The sequence below is a fragment of the Oncorhynchus clarkii genome, chromosome 26, assembly GCF_045791955.1.
Source record: "Oncorhynchus clarkii lewisi isolate Uvic-CL-2024 chromosome 26, UVic_Ocla_1.0, whole genome shotgun sequence".
In the NCBI taxonomy this organism is placed as follows: Eukaryota; Metazoa; Chordata; class Actinopteri; order Salmoniformes; family Salmonidae; genus Oncorhynchus; species Oncorhynchus clarkii.
Window position 1 is genome coordinate 36,221,495 of NC_092172.1, and position 19,786 is coordinate 36,241,280.

The 19,786-nt window shown below is 50.3% G+C and overlaps 1 protein-coding gene across 1 annotated transcript in view; it reads left to right on the plus strand.

Moving 5' to 3' along the window:
- The window catches only part of LOC139384615 (centrosomal protein of 89 kDa-like), a 194,617-nt gene that overhangs the window by 42,784 nt on the left and 132,047 nt on the right, over positions 1-19,786 (plus strand). Inside the window, exon 13 of the mRNA XM_071129434.1 lies at positions 700-783. Within this exon, the coding sequence (XP_070985535.1) occupies positions 700-783 (84 nt within the window). The remainder of the gene's footprint in view (positions 1-699; positions 784-19,786) is intronic.

Sequence of the window (19,786 nt, forward strand, 5' to 3'; positions counted from 1 at the left end):
GATATCTGATGTATTCACAACAGTGGGTGTTCTCTCTCTCCTCCCTGATATCTGATGTACTCACTACAGTAGGTGTTCTCTCTCTCCTCTCTCCTCCCCTGATATCTGATGTACTCAGTACAGTGGGTGTTCTCTCTCTCTCCTCCCCTGATATCTGATGTACTCAGTACAGTGGGTGTCCTCTCTCTCTCCGTTCTCCTCCCCTGATATCTGATGTACTCACTACAGTGGGTGTCCTCTCTCTCTCCTCTCTCCTCCCCTGATATCTGATGTACTCAGTACAGTGGGTGTTCTCTCTGTCTCTCTCCTCCCCTGATATCTGATGTACTCAGTACAGTGGGTGTTCTCTCTCTCCTCCCCTGATATCTGATGTACTCAGTACAGTGGGTGTTCTCTCTCTCTCTCTCCTCCCCTGATATCTGGTGTACTCACTACAGTGGGTGTTCTCTCTCTCTGTTTCTCATCTCTATATATCTATTTCATGTTCCCTGTGAGATCCTCTGACAGTCTTTAGTAATTAGCTTTGCGTTGTTAGGATTTCTGAAAATGTTTGAGTAAAGTTTTATGGACGGGGTTCCCGGACACAGATTGAGATTATCCATTGAGTTTCCAGTCCAGGATGAGGCTGAATCTGTGTCCTGGAAACCAGCGCTGGGTGTCTAAACTCTAACGTCTGTTTTCATCCTTTCTGTCTTCCAGCTGGACATGAAGTATTTATCTCCATTGTTGTTGTCTTATGAAGACCGGCTCACTGAGAAAGATGCTCTCCTGCAGGCCTCGGAGGTAAGAGTGTGTGTGTGTGTGTTTCTTTGCGTGTTTTGTATTAGTGTCACCCTGTTATTCTCTTGTTTAATATCTTTATGTTTTTTAAATGTGTTATGGTCTATTTAAAAGAGAAACACGAGAGAGTTATTAGGAGCCATTGAACATGCATCATGCTCAGCCATTATATTAGAGTGTGGGGTGAAGACATCCAATGAAGGTGAGTTAAGGATAGAGAGAGGCCTGGTCTACCCAGTCTAGTGTTGAAATAGGCTCAGCTTTGTCCCACTAAACTGTTCGAGGCCTGGATTTATTGAGCCCTGTATAAAATAGGCTCAGCTTTGTCCCTCTAAACTGCTCGAGGCCTGGTCTACCCAGTCTCTGGTTGAAATAGGCTCAGCTATGTCCCACTAAACTGTTCGAGGCCTGGTCTTCCCAAGCTCTGGTTGAAATAGGCTCAGCTATGTCCCACAAAACTGTTGGAGGCCTGGTCTACCCAGGCTCTGGTGTAAATTGGCTCAGCTATGTCACACTAAACTGTTTGAAATAGGCTCAGCTATGTCCCACAAAACTGTTTGAGGCCTGGTCTACCCAGGCTCTGGTTGAAATTGGCTCAGCTTTGTCACACTAAACTGATAGAGAGAGGCCTGGTCTACCCAGGTTCTGGTTGAAATTGGCTCAGCTTTGTCCACTAAACTGCTCGAGGCCTGGTCTACCCAGGCTCTGGTTGAAATTGGCTCAGCTTTGTCCCACTAAACTGTTCGATGCCTGGTCTACCCGGGCTCTGGTCGAAATCGGCTCAGCTATGTCCCACTAAACTGTTCGAGGCCTGGTCTTCCCAGGATCTGGTTGAAATAGGCTCAGCTATGTCACACGAAACTGTTCGAGGCCTGGTCTACCCAGGCTCTGGTTGAAATAATCTCAGCTTTGTCCCACTAAACTGTTCGAGGCCTGGTCTACCTACCCAAGTTCTGGTTGAAATCGGCTCAGCTATGTCCCACTAAACTGCTCGAGGCCTGGTCTACCCAGGCTGGTGTTGAAATCGGCTCAGCTATGTCACAGTAAACTGTTCGAGGCCTGGTCTACCCAAGGTCTGTATAAAATAGGCTCAGCTTTGTCTCACTACACTGGTCGAGGCCTGGTCTTCCCAGGCTGGTGTTGAAATAGGCTCAGCTTTGTCCCACTAAACTGTTCGAGGCCTGGTCTTCCCAGGCTCTGGTTGAAATAGGCTCAGCTATGTCACACAAAACTGTTCGAGGCCTGGTCTACCCAGGCTCTGGTTGAAATCGGCTCAGTTATGTCCCACCAAACTGTTTGAGGCCTGGTCTACCCAGACTGGTGTTGATATCGGCTCAGCTATGTCCCACTAAACTGTTCGAGGCCTGGTCTACCTACCCAGGCTCTGGTTGATATCGGCTCAGCTATGTCCCACTAAACTGCTCAAGGCCTGGTCTACCCAGGTCTGGTTGAAATAGTCTCAGCTATGTCACACAAAACTGTTTGAGGCCTGGTCTACCCAGGATCTGGTTTAAATAGGCTCAGCTATGTTCCACTAAACTGTTCGAGGCCTGGTCTTCCCAGGCTCTGGTTGAATTAGGCTCAGCTTTGTCCCACTAAACTGTTCGAGGCCTGGTCTACCCAGGCTCTGGTTGATATCGGCACAGCTATGTCCCACTGAACTACTTGAGTCCTTCTCTACCCAGGCTCTGGTTGAAATCGGCTCAGCTATGTCCCACTAAACTGCTCGAGGCCTGGTCTACCCAGGCTCTGGTTGAAATTGGCTCAGTTATGTCCCTTTAAACTTTACGAGGCCTGGTCTACCCAGGCTGGTGTTGATATAGGCTCAGCTTTGTCCCACTAAACTGTTCGAGGCCTGGTCTACCGAAGCTCTGGTTGAATTAGGCTCAGCTTTGTCCCACTAAACTGTTCGAGGCCTGGTCTATCCAGGCTCTGGTTGAAATAGGCTCAGCTATGTCCCACTAAACTGTTCGAGGCCTGGTCTTCCCAAGCTCTGGTTGAATTAGGCTCAGCTTTGTCCCACTAAACTGTTCGAGGCCTGGTCTTCCCAGGCTCTGGTTGAAATAGGCTCAGCTATGTCCCACTAAACTGTTCGAGGCCTTGTCTACCCAGGCTCTGGTTGAAATAGGCTCAGCTATGTCACACTAAACTGTTCGAGGCCTGGTCTATCCAGGCTCTGGTTGAAATAGGCTCAGCTATGTCCCACTAAACTGCTCGAGGCCTGGTCTACCCAGGCTCTGGTTGAAATCGGCTCAGCTATGTCATACTCGAGACCTAGTCTACCCAGGCTCTGGTTGAAATAGGCTCAGCTATGTCACACTAAACTGCTCGAGGCCTGGTCTACCCAGGCTCTGGTTGAAATCGGCTCAGTTATGTCCCTCTAAACTGTTCGAGGCCTGGTCTACCCAGGCTGGTGTTGAAATCGGCTCAGCTATGTCACATTAAACTGTTCGAGGCCTGGTCTACCCAGGGTCTGTATAAAATAGGCTCAGCTTTGTCTCACTACACTGGTCGAGGCCTGGTCTACCCAGGCTCTGGTTGATATCGGCTCAGCTATGTCCCACTAAACTGTTTGAGGCCTGGTCTTCCCAGGCTCTGGTTGAAATATGCTCAGCTATGTCCCACTAAACTGTTCTAGGCCTGGTCTACCTACCCAGGCTCTGGTTGATATCGGCTCAGCTATGTCACACAAAACTGTTCGAGGCCTGGTCTACCCAGGCTCTGGTTGAAATAGGCTCAGCTATGTCACAGTAAACTGTTCAAGGCCTGGTCTTCCCAGGCTCTGGTTGAATTAGGCTCAGCTTTGTCCCACTAAACTGTTCGAGGCCTGGTCTTCCCAGGCTCTGGTTGAAATAGGCTCAGCTAACTCCCACTAAACTGTTCGAGGCCTGGTCTTCCCAGGCTCTGGTTGATATCGGCTCAGCTATGTCCCACTAAACTGTTCGAGGCCTGGTCTACCCAGGCTCTGGTTGAAATAGGCTCAGCTATGTCCCACTAAACTGCTCGAGGCCTGGTCTACCCAGGCTCTGGTTGAAATCGGCTCAGCTATGTCCCACTAAACTGTTCAAGGCCTGGTCTACCTACCCAGGCTCTGGTTGAAATTGGCTCAGCTATGTCCCACTAAACTGCTCGAGGCCTGGTCTTCCCAGGCTCTGGTTGAAATAGGCTCAGCTAACTCCCACTAAACTGTTTGAGGCCTGGTCTTCCCAGGCTCTGGTTGAATTAGGCTCAGCTTTGTCCCACTAAACTGTTCGAGGCCTGGTCTACCCAGGCTCTGGTTGAAATAGGCTCAGCTATGTCCCACTAAACTGTTCGAGGCCTGCTCTACCCAGGCTCTGGTTATAATTGGCTCAGCTATGTCACAGTAAACTGTTCGAGGCCTGGTCTACCCAGGCTCTGGTTAAAATAGGCTCAGCGTTGTCCCACAAAACTGTTCGAGGCCTGATCTACCCAGGCTCTGGTTATAATTGGCTCAGCTATGTCACAGTAAACTGTTGGAGGCCTGGTCTACCCAGGTTCTGGTTGATATCGGCTCAGCTATGTCCCACTAAACTGATCGAGGCCTGGTCTACCCAGGCTCTGGTTGAAATCGGCTCAGTTATGTCCCACTAAACTGTTCGAGGCCTGGTCTACCCAGGCTCTGGTTGAAATAGGCTCAGCTATGTCCCACTAAACTGCTCGAGGCCTGGTTTACCCAGGCTCTGGTTGAAATCGGCTCAGCTATGTCCCACTAAACTGCTCGAGGCCTGGTCTTTCCAGGCTCTGGTTGAAATGGGCTCAGCTATTTCACACTAAACTGTTCGAGGCCTGGTCTACCCGGGCTCTGGTTGAAATCGGCTCAGCTATGTCACACTAAACTGTTCGAGGACTGGTCTACCCAGGCCCTGGTTGAAATAGGCTCAGCTTTGTCCCACTAAACTGTTCGAGGCCTGGTCTTCCCAGGCTCTGGTTGAAATAGGCTCAGCTTTGTCCCACTAAACTGTTCGAGGCCTGGTCTTCCCAGGCTCTGGTTGAAATAGGCTCAGCTATGTCACACTAAACTGATAGAGAGAGGCCTGGTTTATCCAGGCTCTGGTTGAAATAGGCTCAGCTATGTCACACTAAACTGTACGAGGCCTGGTCTTCCCAGGCTCTGGTTATAATTGGCTCAGCTATGTCACAGTAAACTGTTCGAGGCCTGGTCTACCCAGGCTCTGGTTAAAATAGGCTCAGCGTTGTCCCACAAAACTGTTCGAGGCCTGATCTACCCAGGCTCTGGTTATAATTGGCTCAGCTATGTCACAGTAAACTGTTTGAGGCCTGGTCTACCCAGGTCTTGTTGAAATAGTCTCAGCTTTGTCCCACAGAACTGTTCGATGCCTGGTCTACCCAGGCTCTGGGTAAAATCGGCTCAGCTATGTCCCACTAAACTGTTCGAGGCCTGGTCTACCCAGGCTCTGGTTGAAATAGGCTCAGCGTTGTCCCACTAAACTGATAGAGAGAGGCCTGGTTTATCCAGGCTCTGGTTGAAACAGGCTCAGCTATGTCCCACTAATCTGTTCGAGGCCTGCTCTACCCAGGCTCTGGTTGAAATAGGCTCAGCTATGTCACACTAAACTGTTCGCGGCCTTGTCTACCCAGGCCCTGGTTGAAATAGGCTCAGCTTTGTCCCACTAAACTGTTCGTGGCCTGGTCTTCCCAGGCTCTGGTTGAAATAGGCTCAGCTATGTCACACTAAACTGATAGAGAGAGGCCTGGTTTATCCAGGCTCTGGTTGAAATAGGCTCAGCTATGTCACACTAAACTGTACGAGGCCTGGTCTTCCCAGGCTCTGGTTATAATTGGCTCAGCTTTTTCACACTAAACTGTTCGAGGCCTGGTCTACCCGGGCTCTGGTTGAAATCGGCTCAGCTATGTCACACTAAACTGTTCGAGGCCTGGTCTACCCAGGCTCTGGTTGAAATAGGCTCAGCTATGTCCCACTAAACTGTTCGAGGCCTGGTCTTCCCAGGCTCTGGTTATAATTGGCTCAGCTATGTCACAGTAAACTGTTCGAGGCCTGGTCTACCCAGGCTCTTGTTAAAATAGGCTCAGCGTTGTCCCACAAATCTGTTCGAGGCCTGATCTACCCAGGCTCTGGTTATAATTGGCTCAGCTATGTCACAGTAAACTGTTTGAGGCCTGGTCTACCCAGGTCTTGTTGAAATAGTCTCAGCTTTGTCCCACAGAACTGTTCGATGCCTGGTCTACCCAGGCTCTGGGTAAAATCGGCTCAGCTATGTCCCACTAAACTGTTCGAGGCCTGGTCTACCCAGGCTCTGGTTGAAATAGGCTCAGCTTTGTCCCACTAAAATGTTCGAGGCCTGGTCTTCCCAGGCTCTGGTTAAAATAGGCTCAGCGTTGTCCCACTAAACTGATAGAGAGAGGCCTGGTTTATCCAGGCTCTGGTTGAAACAGACTCAGCTATGTCCCACTAAACTGTTCGAGGGCTGCTCTACCCAGGCTCTGGTTGAAATAGGCTCAGCTATGTCACACTAAACTGTACGAGGCCTGGTCTTCCCAGGCTCTGGTTATAATTGGCTCAGCTATGTCACAGTAAACTGTTCGAGGCCTGGTCTACCCAGGCTCTGGTTAAAATAGGCTCAGCGTTGTCCCACAAAACTGTTCGAGGCCTGATCTACCCAGGCTCTGGTTATAATTGGCTCAGCTATGTCCCACTAAACTGCTCGAGGCCTGGTCTACCCAGGCTCTGGTTGAAATCGGCTCAGCTATGTCCCACTAAACTGCTCGAGGCCTGGTCTTTCCAGGCTCTGGTTGAAATGGGCTCAGCTATTTCACACTAAACTGTTCGAGGCCTGATCTACCCAGGCTCTGGTTATAATTGGCTCAGCTATGTCCCACTAAACTGCTCGAGGCCTGGTCTACCCAGGCTCTGGTTGAAATCGGCTCAGCTATGTCCCACTAAACTGCTCGAGGCCTGGTCTTTCCAGGCTCTGGTTGAAATGGGCTCAGCTATTTCACACTAAACTGTTCGAGGCCTGGTCTTCCCAGGCTCTGGTTGAAATAGGCTCAGCTTTGTCCCACTAAACTGTTCGAGGACTGGTCTTCCCAGGCTCTGGTTGAAATAGGCTCAGCTATGTCACACTAAACTGATAGAGAGAGGCCTGGTTTATCCAGGCTCCGGTTGAAATAGGCTCAGCTATGTCCCACTAAACTGTTCGAGGCCTTGTCTACCCAGGCTCTGGTTGAAATAGGCTATGCAATGTCCCTCTAAACTGTTGGAGGCCTGATCTACCCAGGCTCTGGTTGAAATAGGCTCAGCTATGTCACACTAAACTGTTCGAGGCCTGGAATACACAGGCTCTGGTTGAAATAGGCTCAGCTATGTCCCACTAAACTGTTCGAGGCCTGGTCTTCCCAGGCTCTGGTTATAATTGGCTCAGCTATGTCACAGTAAACTGTTCGAGGCCTGGTCTACCCAGGCTCTTGTTTAAATAGGCTCAGCGTTGTCCCACAAAACTGTTCGAGGCCTGATCTACCCAGGCTCTGGTTAAAATTGGCTCAGCTATGTCACAGTAAACTGTTTGAGGCCTGGTCTACCCAGGTCTTGTTGAAATAGTCTCAGCTTTGTCCCACAGAACTGTTCGATGCCTGGTCTACCCAGGCTCTGGGTAAAATCGGCTCAGCTATGTCCCACTAAACTGTTCGAGGCCTGGTCTACCCAGGCTCTGGTTGAAATAGGCTCAGCTTTGTCCCACTAAAATGTTCGAGGCCTGGTCTTCCCAGGCTCTGGTTAAAATAGGCTCAGCGTTGTCCCACTAAACTGATAGAGAGAGGCCTGGTTTATCCAGGCTCTGGTTGAAACAGGCTCAGCTATGTCCCACTAAACTGTTCGAGGGCTGCTCTACCCAGGCTCTGGTTGAAATAGGCTCAGCTATGTCACACTAAACTGTTCGCGGCCTTGTCTACCCAGGCCCTGGTTGAAATAGGCTCAGCTTTGTCCCACTAAACTGTTCGTGGCCTGGTCTTCCCAGGCTCTGGTTGAAATAGGCTCAGCTATGTCACACTAAACTGTTCGAGGCCTGGTCTTCCCAGGCTCTGGTTGAAATAGGCTCAGCTATGTCACACTAAACTGATAGAGAGAGGCCTGGTTTATCCAGGCTCTGGTTGAAATAGGCTCAGCTATGTCCCACTAAACTGTTCGAGGCCTTGTCTACCCAGGCTCTGGTTAAAATAGGCTCTGCTATGTCCCACTAAACTGTTCGAGGCCTGCTCTACCCAGGCTCTGGTTGAAATAGGCTCAGCTATGTCACACTAAACTGTACGAGGCCTGGTATTCCCAGGCTCTGGTTATAATTGGCTCAGCTATGTCACAGTAAACTGTTTGAGGCCTGGTCTACCCAGGTCTTGTTGAAATAGTCTCAGCTTTGTCCCACAAAACTGTTCGATGCCTGGTCTACCCAGGCTCTGGTTGAAATCGGCTCAGTTATGTCCCACTAAACTGTTCAAGGCCTGGTCTACCTGGGCTCTGGTTGAAATCGGCTCAGCTATGTCACACTAAACTGTTCGAGGCCTGGTGTACCCAGGCTCTTGTTGAAATAGGCTTAGCTTTGTCACACTAAACTGTTCGAGGCCTGGTCTTCCCAGGCTCTGGTTGAAATAGGCTCAGGTTTGTTCCACTAAACTGTTCGAGGTCTTCCCAGGCTCTGGTTGAAATAGGCTCAGCTATGTCACACTAAACTGATAGAGAGAGGCCTGGTTTATCCAGGCTCTGGTTGAAATAGGCTCAGCTTTGTCCCACTAAACTATTCGAGGCCTGGTCTACCCAGGCTCTGGTTAAAATAGGCTCAGCGTTGTCCCACTAAACTGATAGAGAGAGGCCTGGTTTATCCAGGCTCTGGTTGAAACAGGCTCAGCTATGTCACACTAAACTGTTCGCGGCCTTGTCTACCCAGGCCCTGGTTGAAATAGGCTCAGCTTTGTCCCACTAAACTGTTCGTGGCCTGGTCTTCCCAGGCTCTGGTTGAAATAGGCTCAGCTATGTCACATTAAACTGTTCGAGGCCTGGTCTACCCAGGCCCTGGTTGAAATAGGCTCAGCTTTGTCCCACTAAACTGTTCGAGGCCTGGTCTTCCCAGGCTCTGGTTGAAATAGGCTCAGCTTTGTCCCACTAAACTGTTCGATGCCTGGTCTACCCAGGCTCTGGTTGAAATAGGCTCAGCTATGTCCCACTAAACTATTCGAGGCCTGGTCTACCCAGGCTCTGGGTAAAATTGGCTCAGCTATGTCCCACTAAACTGTTCGAGGCCTGGTCTACCCAGGCTCTGGTTTAAATAGGCTCAGCTTTTTCCCACTAAACTATTCGAGGCCTGGTCTACCCAGGCTCTGGTTAAAATAGGCTCAGCGTTGTCCCACTAAACTGATAGAGAGAGGCCTGGTTTATCCAGGCTCTGGTTGAAACAGGCTCAGCTATGTCCCACTAAACTGTTCGAGGCCTGCTCTACCCAGGCTCTGGTTGAAATAGGCTCAGCTATGTCACACTAAACTGTTCGCGGCCTTGTCTACCCAGGCCCTGGTTGAAATAGGCTCAGCTTTGTCCCACTAAACTGTTCGTGGCCTGGTCTTCCCAGGCTCTGGTTGAAATAGGCTCAGCTATGTCACATTAAACTGTTCGAGGCCTGGTCTACCCAGGCCCTGGTTGAAATAGGCTCAGCTTTGTCCCACTAAACTGTTCGAGGCCTGGTCTTCCCAGGCTCTGGTTGAAATAGGCTCAGCTTTGTCCCACTAAACTGTTCGATGCCTGGTCTATCCAGGCTCTGGTTGAAATCGGCTCAGCTATGTCACACTAAACTGTTTGAGGCCTTCTCTACCCAGGCTCTGGTTGAAATAGGCTCAGCTATGTCACACTAAACTGATAGAGAGAGGCCTTGTCTACCCAGGCTCTGATTGAAATCGGCTCAGCTATGTCCCACTTAACTACTTGAGGCCTAGTCTACCCAGGCTCTGGTTGAAATCGGCTCAGCTATGTCCCACTACACTAGTCGAGGCCTATTCTACGCAGGCTCTGGTTGAAATAGGCTCATCTTTGTCCCACAAAACTGTTCGATGCCTGGTCTACCCAGGATCTGGTTGAAATAGGCTCAGCTATGTCACACTAAACTGATAGAGAGAGGCCTTGTCTACCCAGGCTCTGGTTGAAATGGGCTCAGCTATTTCCCACTAAACTGTTCGAGGCCTGATCTACCCAGGCTCTGGTTGAAATAGGCTCAGCTATGTGCCACTAAACTGTTGGAGGCCTGGTCTACCCAGGTCTGGTTGAAATAGGCTCAGCAATGTCACAAGAAACTGTTGGAGGCCTGGTCTACCCAGGATCTGGTTGAAATAGGCTCAGCTTTGTCCCACTAAACTGTTCGAGGCCTGGTCTACCCAGGTTCTGGTTGAAATCGGCTCAGCTATGTCACACTAAACTGATAGAGAGAGACCTGGTCTACCCAGGCTCTGGTTGAAATCGGCTCAGCTATGTCCCACTAAACTGTTTGAGGCCTGGTCTACCCAGGCCCTGGTTGAAATAGGCTCAGCTATGTCCCACTAAACTGTTCGAGGCCTGGTCTTCCCAGGCTCTGGTTGAAATAGGCTATGCAATGTCCCTCTAAACTGTTCGAGGCCTGATCTACCCAGGCTCTGGTTGAAATCGGCTCAGCTATGTCCCACTAAACTGTTCGAGGCCTAGTCTACCCAGGCTCTGGTTGAAAAAGGCTCAGCTTTGTCCCACTAAAATGCTCGAGGCCTGGTCTACCCAGGCTCTGGTGTAAATTGGCTCAGCTTTGTCCCACAAAACTGTTCGATGCCTGGTCTACCCAGGCTCTGGTTGAAATAGGCTCAGCTATGTCCCACTAAACTGCTCGAGGCCTGGTCTACCCAGGTTCTGGTTGAAATCGGCTCAGCTATGTCACACTAAACTGATAGAGATAGGCCTGGTCTACCCAGGCTCTGGTTGAAAACGGCTCAGCTATGTCCCACTAAACTGTTCGAGGCCTTTTCTACCCAGGCTCTGGTTGAAATGGGCTCAGCTATTTCCCACTAAACTGTTCGAGGCCTGGTCTACCCAGGCTCTTGTTGAAATAGGCTTAGCTTTGTCACACTAAACTGAAATAGGCTCAGCCTGGTCTACCCAGGCTCTGGTTGAAATAGGCTCAGCTATGTCACACTAAACTGATAGAGAGAAACCTGGTTTATCCAGGCTCTGGTTGAAATAGGCTCAGCTATGTCACACTAAACTGATAGAGAGAAACCTGGTTTATCCAGGCTCTTGTTGAAATAGGCTTAGCTTTGTCACACTAAACTGAAATAGGCTCAGCCTGGTCTACCCAGGCCCTGGTTGAAATAGGGTCAGCTTTGTCACACTAAACTTCTCGAGGCCTGGTCTACCCAGGCTCTGGTTGAAATATGGTCAGCTTTGTCCCACTAAACTGTTCGAGGCCTGATCTACCCAGGCTCTGGTTGAAATAGGCTCAGCTATGTCACACGAAACTGTTGGACGCCTGGTCTACCCAGGCTCTGGTTGAAATAGGGTCAGCTTTGTCCCACTAAACTGTTCGAGGCCTGGTCTACTCAGGTCTTGTTGAAATAGGCTTAGCTTTGTCACACTAAACTGAAATAGGCTCAGCCTGGTCTACCCAGGCTCTGGTTGAAATAGGGTCAGCTTTGTCACACTAAACTGGTTGATGCCTGGTCTACCCAGGTCTGGTTGAAATAGGCTCAGCTATGTCACACTAAACTGTTCGAGGCCTGGTCTTCCCAGGCTCTGGTTATAATTGGCTCAGCTATGTCACACTAAACTGTTCGAGGCCTGGTCTACCCAGGCTCTGGTTGAAATAGGGTCAGCTTTGTCACACTAAACTGCTCGAGGCCTGGTCTATCCAGGCTCTGGTTGAAATAGGCTCAGCTATGTCACACGAAACTGTTCGAAGCCTGGTCTACCCAGGCTCTGGTTGAAATAGGGTCAGCTTTGTCCCACTAAACTGTTCGAGGCCTTTTCTACCCAGGCTCTGGTTGAAATAGGCTCAGCTTTGTCCCACTAAAATGTTCGAGGCCTGGTCTTCCCAGGCTCTGGGTAAAATAGGCTCAGCGTTGTCCCACTAAACTGTTCGTGGCCTGGTCTTCCCAGGCTCTGGTTGAAATTTGCTCAGCTATGTCCCACTAAACTGTTCGTGGCCTGGTCTTCCCAGGCTCTGGTTGAAATAGGCTTAGCTATGTCACACGAAACTGTTGGAGGCCTGCTCTACCCAGGCCCTGGTTGAAATAGGCTCAGCTTTGTCCCACTAAACTGTTCGAGGCTTGCTCTACCCAGGCTCTGGTTGAAATAGGCTCAGCTATATCACACTAAACTGTTCGAGGCCTGGTCTTCCCAGGCTCTGGTTATAATTGGCTCAGCTATGTCACACTAAACTGTTCGCGGCCTGGTCTACCCAGGCCCTGGTTGAAATATGCTCAGCTATGTCACACTAAACTGTTCGAGGCCTGATCTTCCCAGGCCGTGGTAGAAATAGACTCAGCTATGTCACAGTAAACATTTCGAGGCCTGGTCTTCCCAGGCTCTGGTTGAAGTCGGCTCAGCTATGTCCCACTAAACTGTTCGAGGCCTAGTCTACCCAGGCTCTGGTTGAAAAAGGCTCAGCTTTGTCCCACTAAACTGTTCGAGGCCTGGTCTACCCAGGTCTGGTTGAAATAGGCTCAGCTATGTCACACGGAACTGATAGAGAGAGGCCTGGTCGAAATAGGCTCAGCTATGTCACAGTAAACATTTCGAGGCCTGCTCTACCCAGGCTCTGGTTGAAATAGGCTCAGCTATATCACACTAAACTGTTCGAGGCCTGGTCTTCCCAGGCTCTGGTTATAATTGGCTCAACTATGTCACACTAAACTGTTCGAGGCCTGCTCTACCCAGGCTCTGGTTGAAATAGGCTCAGCTTTGTCCCACTAAACTGTTCGAGGCCTGGTCTACCCAGGTCTGGTTGAAATAGGCTCAGCTATGTCACACGAAACTGTTGCAGGCCTGGTCTACCCAGGCTCTGGTTGAAATAGGGTCAGCTTTGTCACACTAAACTGATCGAGGCCTGGTCTACCCAGGCTCTGGTTGAAATAGGCTCAGCTATGTCACACGAAACTGTTCGATGCCTGGTCTACCCAGGCTCTGGTTGAAATAGGCTCAGCTATGTCCCACTAAACTGCTCGAGGCCTGGTCTACCCAGGTTCTGGTTGAAATCGGCTCAGCTATGTCACACTAAACTGATAGAGATAGGCCTGGTCTACCCAGGCTCTGGTTGAAAACGGCTCAGCTATGTCCCACTAAACTGCTCGAGGCCTGGTTTACCCAGGCTCTGGTTGAAATAGGCTCAGCTTTGTCCCACAAAACTGTTTGAGGCCTGGTCTACCCAGGCTCTGGTTGAAATGGGCTATGCAATGTCCCTCTAAACTGTTCGAGGCCTGATCTACCCAGGCTCTGGTTGAAATCGGCTCAGCTATGTCCCACTAAACTGTTCGAGGCCTAGTCTACCCAGGCTCTGGTTGAAAAAGGCTCAGCTTTGTCCCACTAAAATGCTCGAGGCCTGGTCTACCCAGGCTCTGGTGTAAATTGGCTCAGCTATGTCCCACAAAACTGTTCGAGGCCTGGTCTACCCAGGCTCTGGTTGAAATCGGCACAGCTATGTCCCACTAAACTGCTCGAGGCCTAGTCTACCCAGGCTCTGGTTGAAATAGGCTCAGCTTTGTCCCACAAAACTGTTCGATGCCTGGTCTACCCAGGCTCTGGTTGAAATAGGCTTAGCTATGTCCCACTAAACTGCTCGAGGCCTGGTCTACCCAGGCTCTGGTTGAAATCGGCTCAGCTATGTCCCACTAAACTACTCGAGGCCTAGTCTACCAGGCTCTGGTTGAAATAGGCTCAGCTTTGTCCCACAAAACTGTTCGATGCCTGGTCTACCCAGGCTCTGATTGAAATAGGCTCAGCTATGTCCCACTAAACTGCTCGAGGCCTGGTCTACCCAGGTTCTGGTTGAAATCGGCTCAGCTATGTCCCACTAAACTGTTCGAGGCCTGGTCTACCCAGGCTCTTGTTGAAATAGGCTTAGCTTTGTCACACTAAACTGAAATAGGCTCAGCCTGGTCTACCCAGGCTCTGGCTGAAATTGGCTCAGCTATGTCACACTAAACTGATAGAGAGAAACCTGGTTTATCCAGGCTCTGGTTGAAATAGGCTCAGCTATGTCACACTAAACTGATAGAGAGAAACCTGGTTTATCCAGGCTCTTGTTGAAATAGGCTTAGCTTTGTCACACTAAACTGAAATAGGCTCAGCCTGGTCTACCCAGGCCCTGGTTGAAATAGGGTCAGCTTTGTCACACTAAACTGCTCGAGGCCTGGTCTACCCAGGCTCTGGTTGAAATATGGTCAGCTTTGTCCCACTAAACTGTTCGAGGCCTGATCTACCCAGGCTCTGGTTGAAATAGGCTCAGCTATGTCACACGAAACTGTTGGACGCCTGGTCTACCCAGGCTCTGGTTGAAATAGGGTCAGCTTTGTCCCACTAAACTGTTCGAGGCCTGGTCTACTCAGGTCTGGTTGAAATAGGCTTAGCTATGTCACACGAAACTGTTGGAGGCCTGGTCTACCCAGGCTCTGGTTGAAATAGGGTCAGCTTTGTCACACTAAACTGGTCGATGCCTGGTCTACCCAGGTCTGGTTGAAATAGGCTCAGCTATGTCACACTAAACTGTTCGAGGCCTGGTCTTCCCAGGCTCTGGTTATAATTGGCTCAGCTATGTCACACTAAACTGTTCGAGGCCTGGTCTACCCAGGCTCTGGTTGAAATAGGGTCAGCTTTGTCACACTAAACTGCTCGAGGCCTTTTCTACCCAGGCTCTGGTTGAAATAGGCTCAGCTTTGTCCCACTAAAATGTTCGAGGCCTGGTCTTCCCAGGCTCTGGGTAAAATAGGCTCAGCGTTGTCCCACTAAACTGTTCGTGGCCTGGTCTTCCCAGGCTCTGGTTGAAATTTGCTCAGCTATGTCCCACTAAACTGTTCGTGGCCTGGTCTTCCCAGGCTCTGGTTGAAATAGGCTTAGCTATGTCACACGAAACTGTTGGAGGCCTGCTCTACCCAGGCCCTGGTTGAAATAGGCTCAGCTTTGTCCCACTAAACTGTTTGTGGCCTGGTCTTCCCAGGCTCTGGTTGAAATAGGCTCAGCTATGTCCCACTAAACTGTTCGAGGCTTGCTCTACCCAGGCTCTGGTTGAAATAGGCTCAGCTATATCACACTAAACTGTTCGAGGCCTGGTCTTCCCAGGCTCTGGTTATAATTGGCTCAGCTATGTCACACTAAACTGTTCGCGGCCTGGTCTACCCAGGCCCTGGTTGAAATATGCTCAGCTATGTCACACTAAACTGTTCGAGGCCTGATCTTCCCAGGCCGTGGTAGAAATAGACTCAGCTATGTCACAGTAAACATTTCGAGGCCTGGTCTTCCCAGGCTCTGGTTGAAGTCGGCTCAGCTATGTCCCACTAAACTGTTCGAGGCCTAGTCTACCCAGGCTCTGGTTGAAAAAGGCTCAGCTTTGTCCCACTAAAATGTTCGAGGCCTGGTCTTCCCAGGCTCTGGGTAAAATAGTCTCAGCGTTGTCCCACTAAACTGTTCGAGGCCTGGTCTACCCAGGTCTGGTTGAAATAGGCTCAGCTATGTCACACGAAACTGATAGAGAGAGGCCTGGTCGAAATAGGCTCAGCTATGTCACAGTAAACATTTCGAGGCCTGCTCTACCCGGGCTCTGGTTGAAATAGGCTCAGCTATATCACACTAAACTGTTCGAGGCCTGGTCTTCCCAGGCTCTGGTTATAATTGGCTCAACTATGTCACACTAAACTGTTCGAGGCCTGCTCTACCCAGGCTCTGGTTGAAATAGGCTCAGCTTTGTCCCACTAAACTGTTCGAGGCCTGGTCTACCCAGGTCTGGTTGAAATAGGCTCAGCTATGTCACACGAAACTGTTGCAGGCCTGGTCTACCCAGGCTCTGGTTGAAATAAGGTCAGCTTTGTCACACTAAACTGATCGAGGCCTGGTCTACCCAGGCTCTGGTTGAAATAGGCTCAGCTATGTCACACGAAACTGTTCGAAGCCTGGTCTACCCAGGCTCTGGTTGAAATAGGGTCAGCTTTGTCCCACTAAACTGTTCGAGGCCTGATCTACCCAGTCTCTGGTTGAAATAGGCTCAGCTTTGTCCCACTAAAATGTTCGAGGCCTGGTCTTCCCAGGCTCTGGTTATAATTGGCTCAGCTATGTCACACTAAACTGTTCGAGGCCTGGTCTACCCAGGCTCTGGTTGAAATAGGGTCAGCTTTGTCACACTAAACTGCTCGAGGCCTGGTCTATCCAGGCTCTGGTTGAAATAGGCTCAGCTATGTCACACGAAACTGTTCGAAGCCTGGTCTACCCAGGCTCTGGTTGAAATAGGGTCAGCTTTGTCCCACTAAACTGTTCGAGGCCTTTTCTACCCAGGCTCTGGTTGAAATAGGCTCAGCTTTGTCCCACTAAAATGTTCGAGGCCTGGTCTTCCCAGGCTCTGGGTAAAATAGGCTCAGCGTTGTCCCACTAAACTGTTCGTGGCCTGGTCTTCCCAGGCTCTGGTTGAAATTTGCTCAGCTATGTCCCACTAAACTGTTCGTGGCCTGGTCTTCCCAGGCTCTGGTTGAAATAGGCTTAGCTATGTCACACGAAACTGTTGGAGGCCTGCTCTACCCAGGCCCTGGTTGAAATAGGCTCAGCTTTGTCCCACTAAACTGTTCGAGGCTTGCTCTACCCAGGCTCTGGTTGAAATAGGCTCAGCTATATCACACTAAACTGTTCGAGGCCTGGTCTTCCCAGGCTCTGGTTATAATTGGCTCAGCTATGTCACACTAAACTGTTCGCGGCCTGGTCTACCCAGGCCCTGGTTGAAATATGCTCAGCTATGTCACACTAAACTGTTCGAGGCCTGATCTTCCCAGGCCGTGGTAGAAATAGACTCAGCTATGTCACAGTAAACATTTCGAGGCCTGGTCTTCCCAGGCTCTGGTTGAAGTCGGCTCAGCTATGTCCCACTAAACTGTTCGAGGCCTAGTCTACCCAGGCTCTGGTTGAAAAAGGCTCAGCTTTGTCCCACTAAAATGTTCGAGACCTGGTCTTCCCAGGCTCTGGGTAAAATAGTCTCAGCGTTGTCCCACTAAACTGTTCGAGGCCTGGTCTACCCAGGTCTGGTTGAAATAGGCTCAGCTATGTCACACGAAACTGATAGAGAGAGGCCTGGTCGAAATAGGCTCAGCTATGTCACAGTAAACATTTCGAGGCCTGCTCTACCCAGGCTCTGGTTGAAATAGGCTCAGCTATATCACACTAAACTGTTCGAGGCCTGGTCTTCCCAGGCTCTGGTTATAATTGGCTCAACTATGTCACACTAAACTGTTCGAGGCCTGCTCTACCCAGGCTCTGGTTGAAATAGGCTCAGCTTTGTCCCACTAAACTGTTCGAGGCCTGGTCTACCCAGGTCTGGTTGAAATAGGCTCAGCTATGTCACACGAAACTGTTGCAGGCCTGGTCTACCCAGGCTCTGGTTGAAATAGGGTCAGCTTTGTCACACTAAACTGATCGAGGCCTGGTCTACCCAGGCTCTGGTTGAAATAGGCTCAGCTATGTCACACGAAACTGTTCGATGCCTGGTCTACCCAGGCTCTGGTTGAAATAGGCTCAGCTATGTCCCACTAAACTGCTCGAGGCCTGGTCTACCCAGGTTCTGGTTGAAATCGGCTCAGCTATGTCACACTAAACTGATCGAGGCCTGGTTTACCCAGGCTCTGGTTGAAATAGGCTCAGCTTTGTCCCACAAAACTGTTCGAGGCCTGGTCTACCCAGGCTCTGGTTGAAATAGGCTATGCAATGTCCCTCTAAACTGTTCGAGGCCTGATCTACCCAGGCTCTGGTTGAAATCGGCACAGCTATGTCCCACTAAACTGCTCGAGGCCTAGTCTACCCAGGCTCTGGTTGAAATAGGCTCAGCTTTGTCCCACAAAACTGTTCGATGCCTGGTCTACCCAGGCTCTGGTTGAAATAGGCTTAGCTATGTCCCACTAAACTGCTCGAGGCCTGGTCTACCCAGGCTCTGGTTGAAATCGGCTCAGCTATGTCCCACTAAACTACTCGAGGCCTAGTCTACCAGGCTCTGGTTGAAATAGGCTCAGCTTTGTCCCACAAAACTGTTCGATGCCTGGTCTACCCAGGCTCTGGTTGAAATAGGCTCAGCTATGTCCCACTAAACTGCTCGAGGCCTGGTCTACCCAGGTTCTGGTTGAAATCGGCTCAGCTATGTCACACTAAACTGATAGAGATAGGCCTGGTCTACCCAGGCTCTGGTTGAAAACGGCTCAGCTATGTCCCACTAAACTCTTCGAGGCCTGGTCTACCCAGGCTCTTGTTGAAATAGGCTTAGCTTTGTCACACTAAACTGAAATAGGCTCAGCCTGGTCTACCCAGGCTCTGGTTGAAATTGGCTCAGCTATGTCACACTAAACTGATAGAGAGAAACCTGGTTTATCCAGGCTCTGGTTGAAATAGGCTCAGCTATGTCACACTAAACTGATAGAGAGAAACCTGGTTTATCCAGGCTCTTGTTGAAATAGGCTTAGCTTTGTCACACTAAACTGAAATAGGCTCAGCCTGGTCTACCCAGGCCCTGGTTGAAATAGGGTCAGCTTTGTCACACTAAACTGCTCGAGGCCTGGTCTACCCAGGCTCTGGTTGAAATATGGTCAGCTTTGTCCCACAAAACTGTTCGAGGCCTGATCTACCCAGTCTCTGGTTGAAATAGGCTCAGCTATGTCCCACTAAACTGTTCGAGGCCTGATCTACCCAGGCTCTGGTTGAAATAGGCTCAGCTATGTCACACAAAACTGTTGGACGCCTGGTCTACCCAGGCTCTGGTTGAAATAGGGTCAGCTTTGTCCCACTAAACTGTTCGAGGCCTGGTCTACTCAGGTCTGGTTGAAATAGGCTTAGCTATGTCACACGAAACTGTTCGAGGCCTGGTCTTCCCAGGCTCTGGGTAAAATAGGCTCAGCGTTGTCCCACTAAACTGTTCGTGGCCTGGTCTTCCCAGGCTCTGGTTGAAATTTGCTCAGCTATGTCCCACTAAACTGTTCGTGGCCTGGTCTTCCCAGGCTCTGGTTGAAATAGGCTTAGCTATGTCACACGAAACTGTTGGAGGCCTGCTCTACCCAGGCCCTGGTTGAAATAGGCTCAGCTTTGTCCCACTAAACTGTTTGTGGCCTGGTCTTCCCAGGCTCTGGTTGAAATAGGCTCAGCTATGTCCCACTAAACATTTCGAGGCCTGGTCTTCCCAGGCTCTGGTTGAAGTCGGCTCAGCTATGTCCCACTAAACTGTTCGAGGCCTAGTCTACCCAGGCTCTGGTTGAAAAAGGCTCAGCTTTGTCCCACTAAAATGTTCGAGGCCTGGTCTTCCCAGGCTCTGGGTAAAATAGTCTCAGCGTTGTCCCACTAAACTGTTCGAGGCCTGGTCTACCCAGGTCTGGTTGAAATAGGCTCAGCTATGTCACACGAAACTGATAGAGAGAGGCCTGGTCGAAATAGGCTCAGCTATGTCACAGTAAACATTTCGAGGCCTGCTCTACCCGGGCTCTGGTTGAAATAGGCTCAGCTATATCACACTAAACTGTTCGAGGCCTGGTCTTCCCAGGCTCTGGTTATAATTGGCTCAACTATGTCACACTAAACTGTTCGAGGCCTGCTCTACCCAGGCTCTGGTTGAAATAGGCTCAGCTTTGTCCCACTAAACTGTTCGAGGCCTGGTCTACCCAGGTCTGGTTGAAATAGGCTCAGCTATGTCCCACTAAACTGATCGAGGCCTGGTCTACCCAGGCTCTGGTTGAAATAGGCTCAGCTATGTCACACGAAACTGTTCGAAGCCTGGTCTACCCAGGCTCTGGT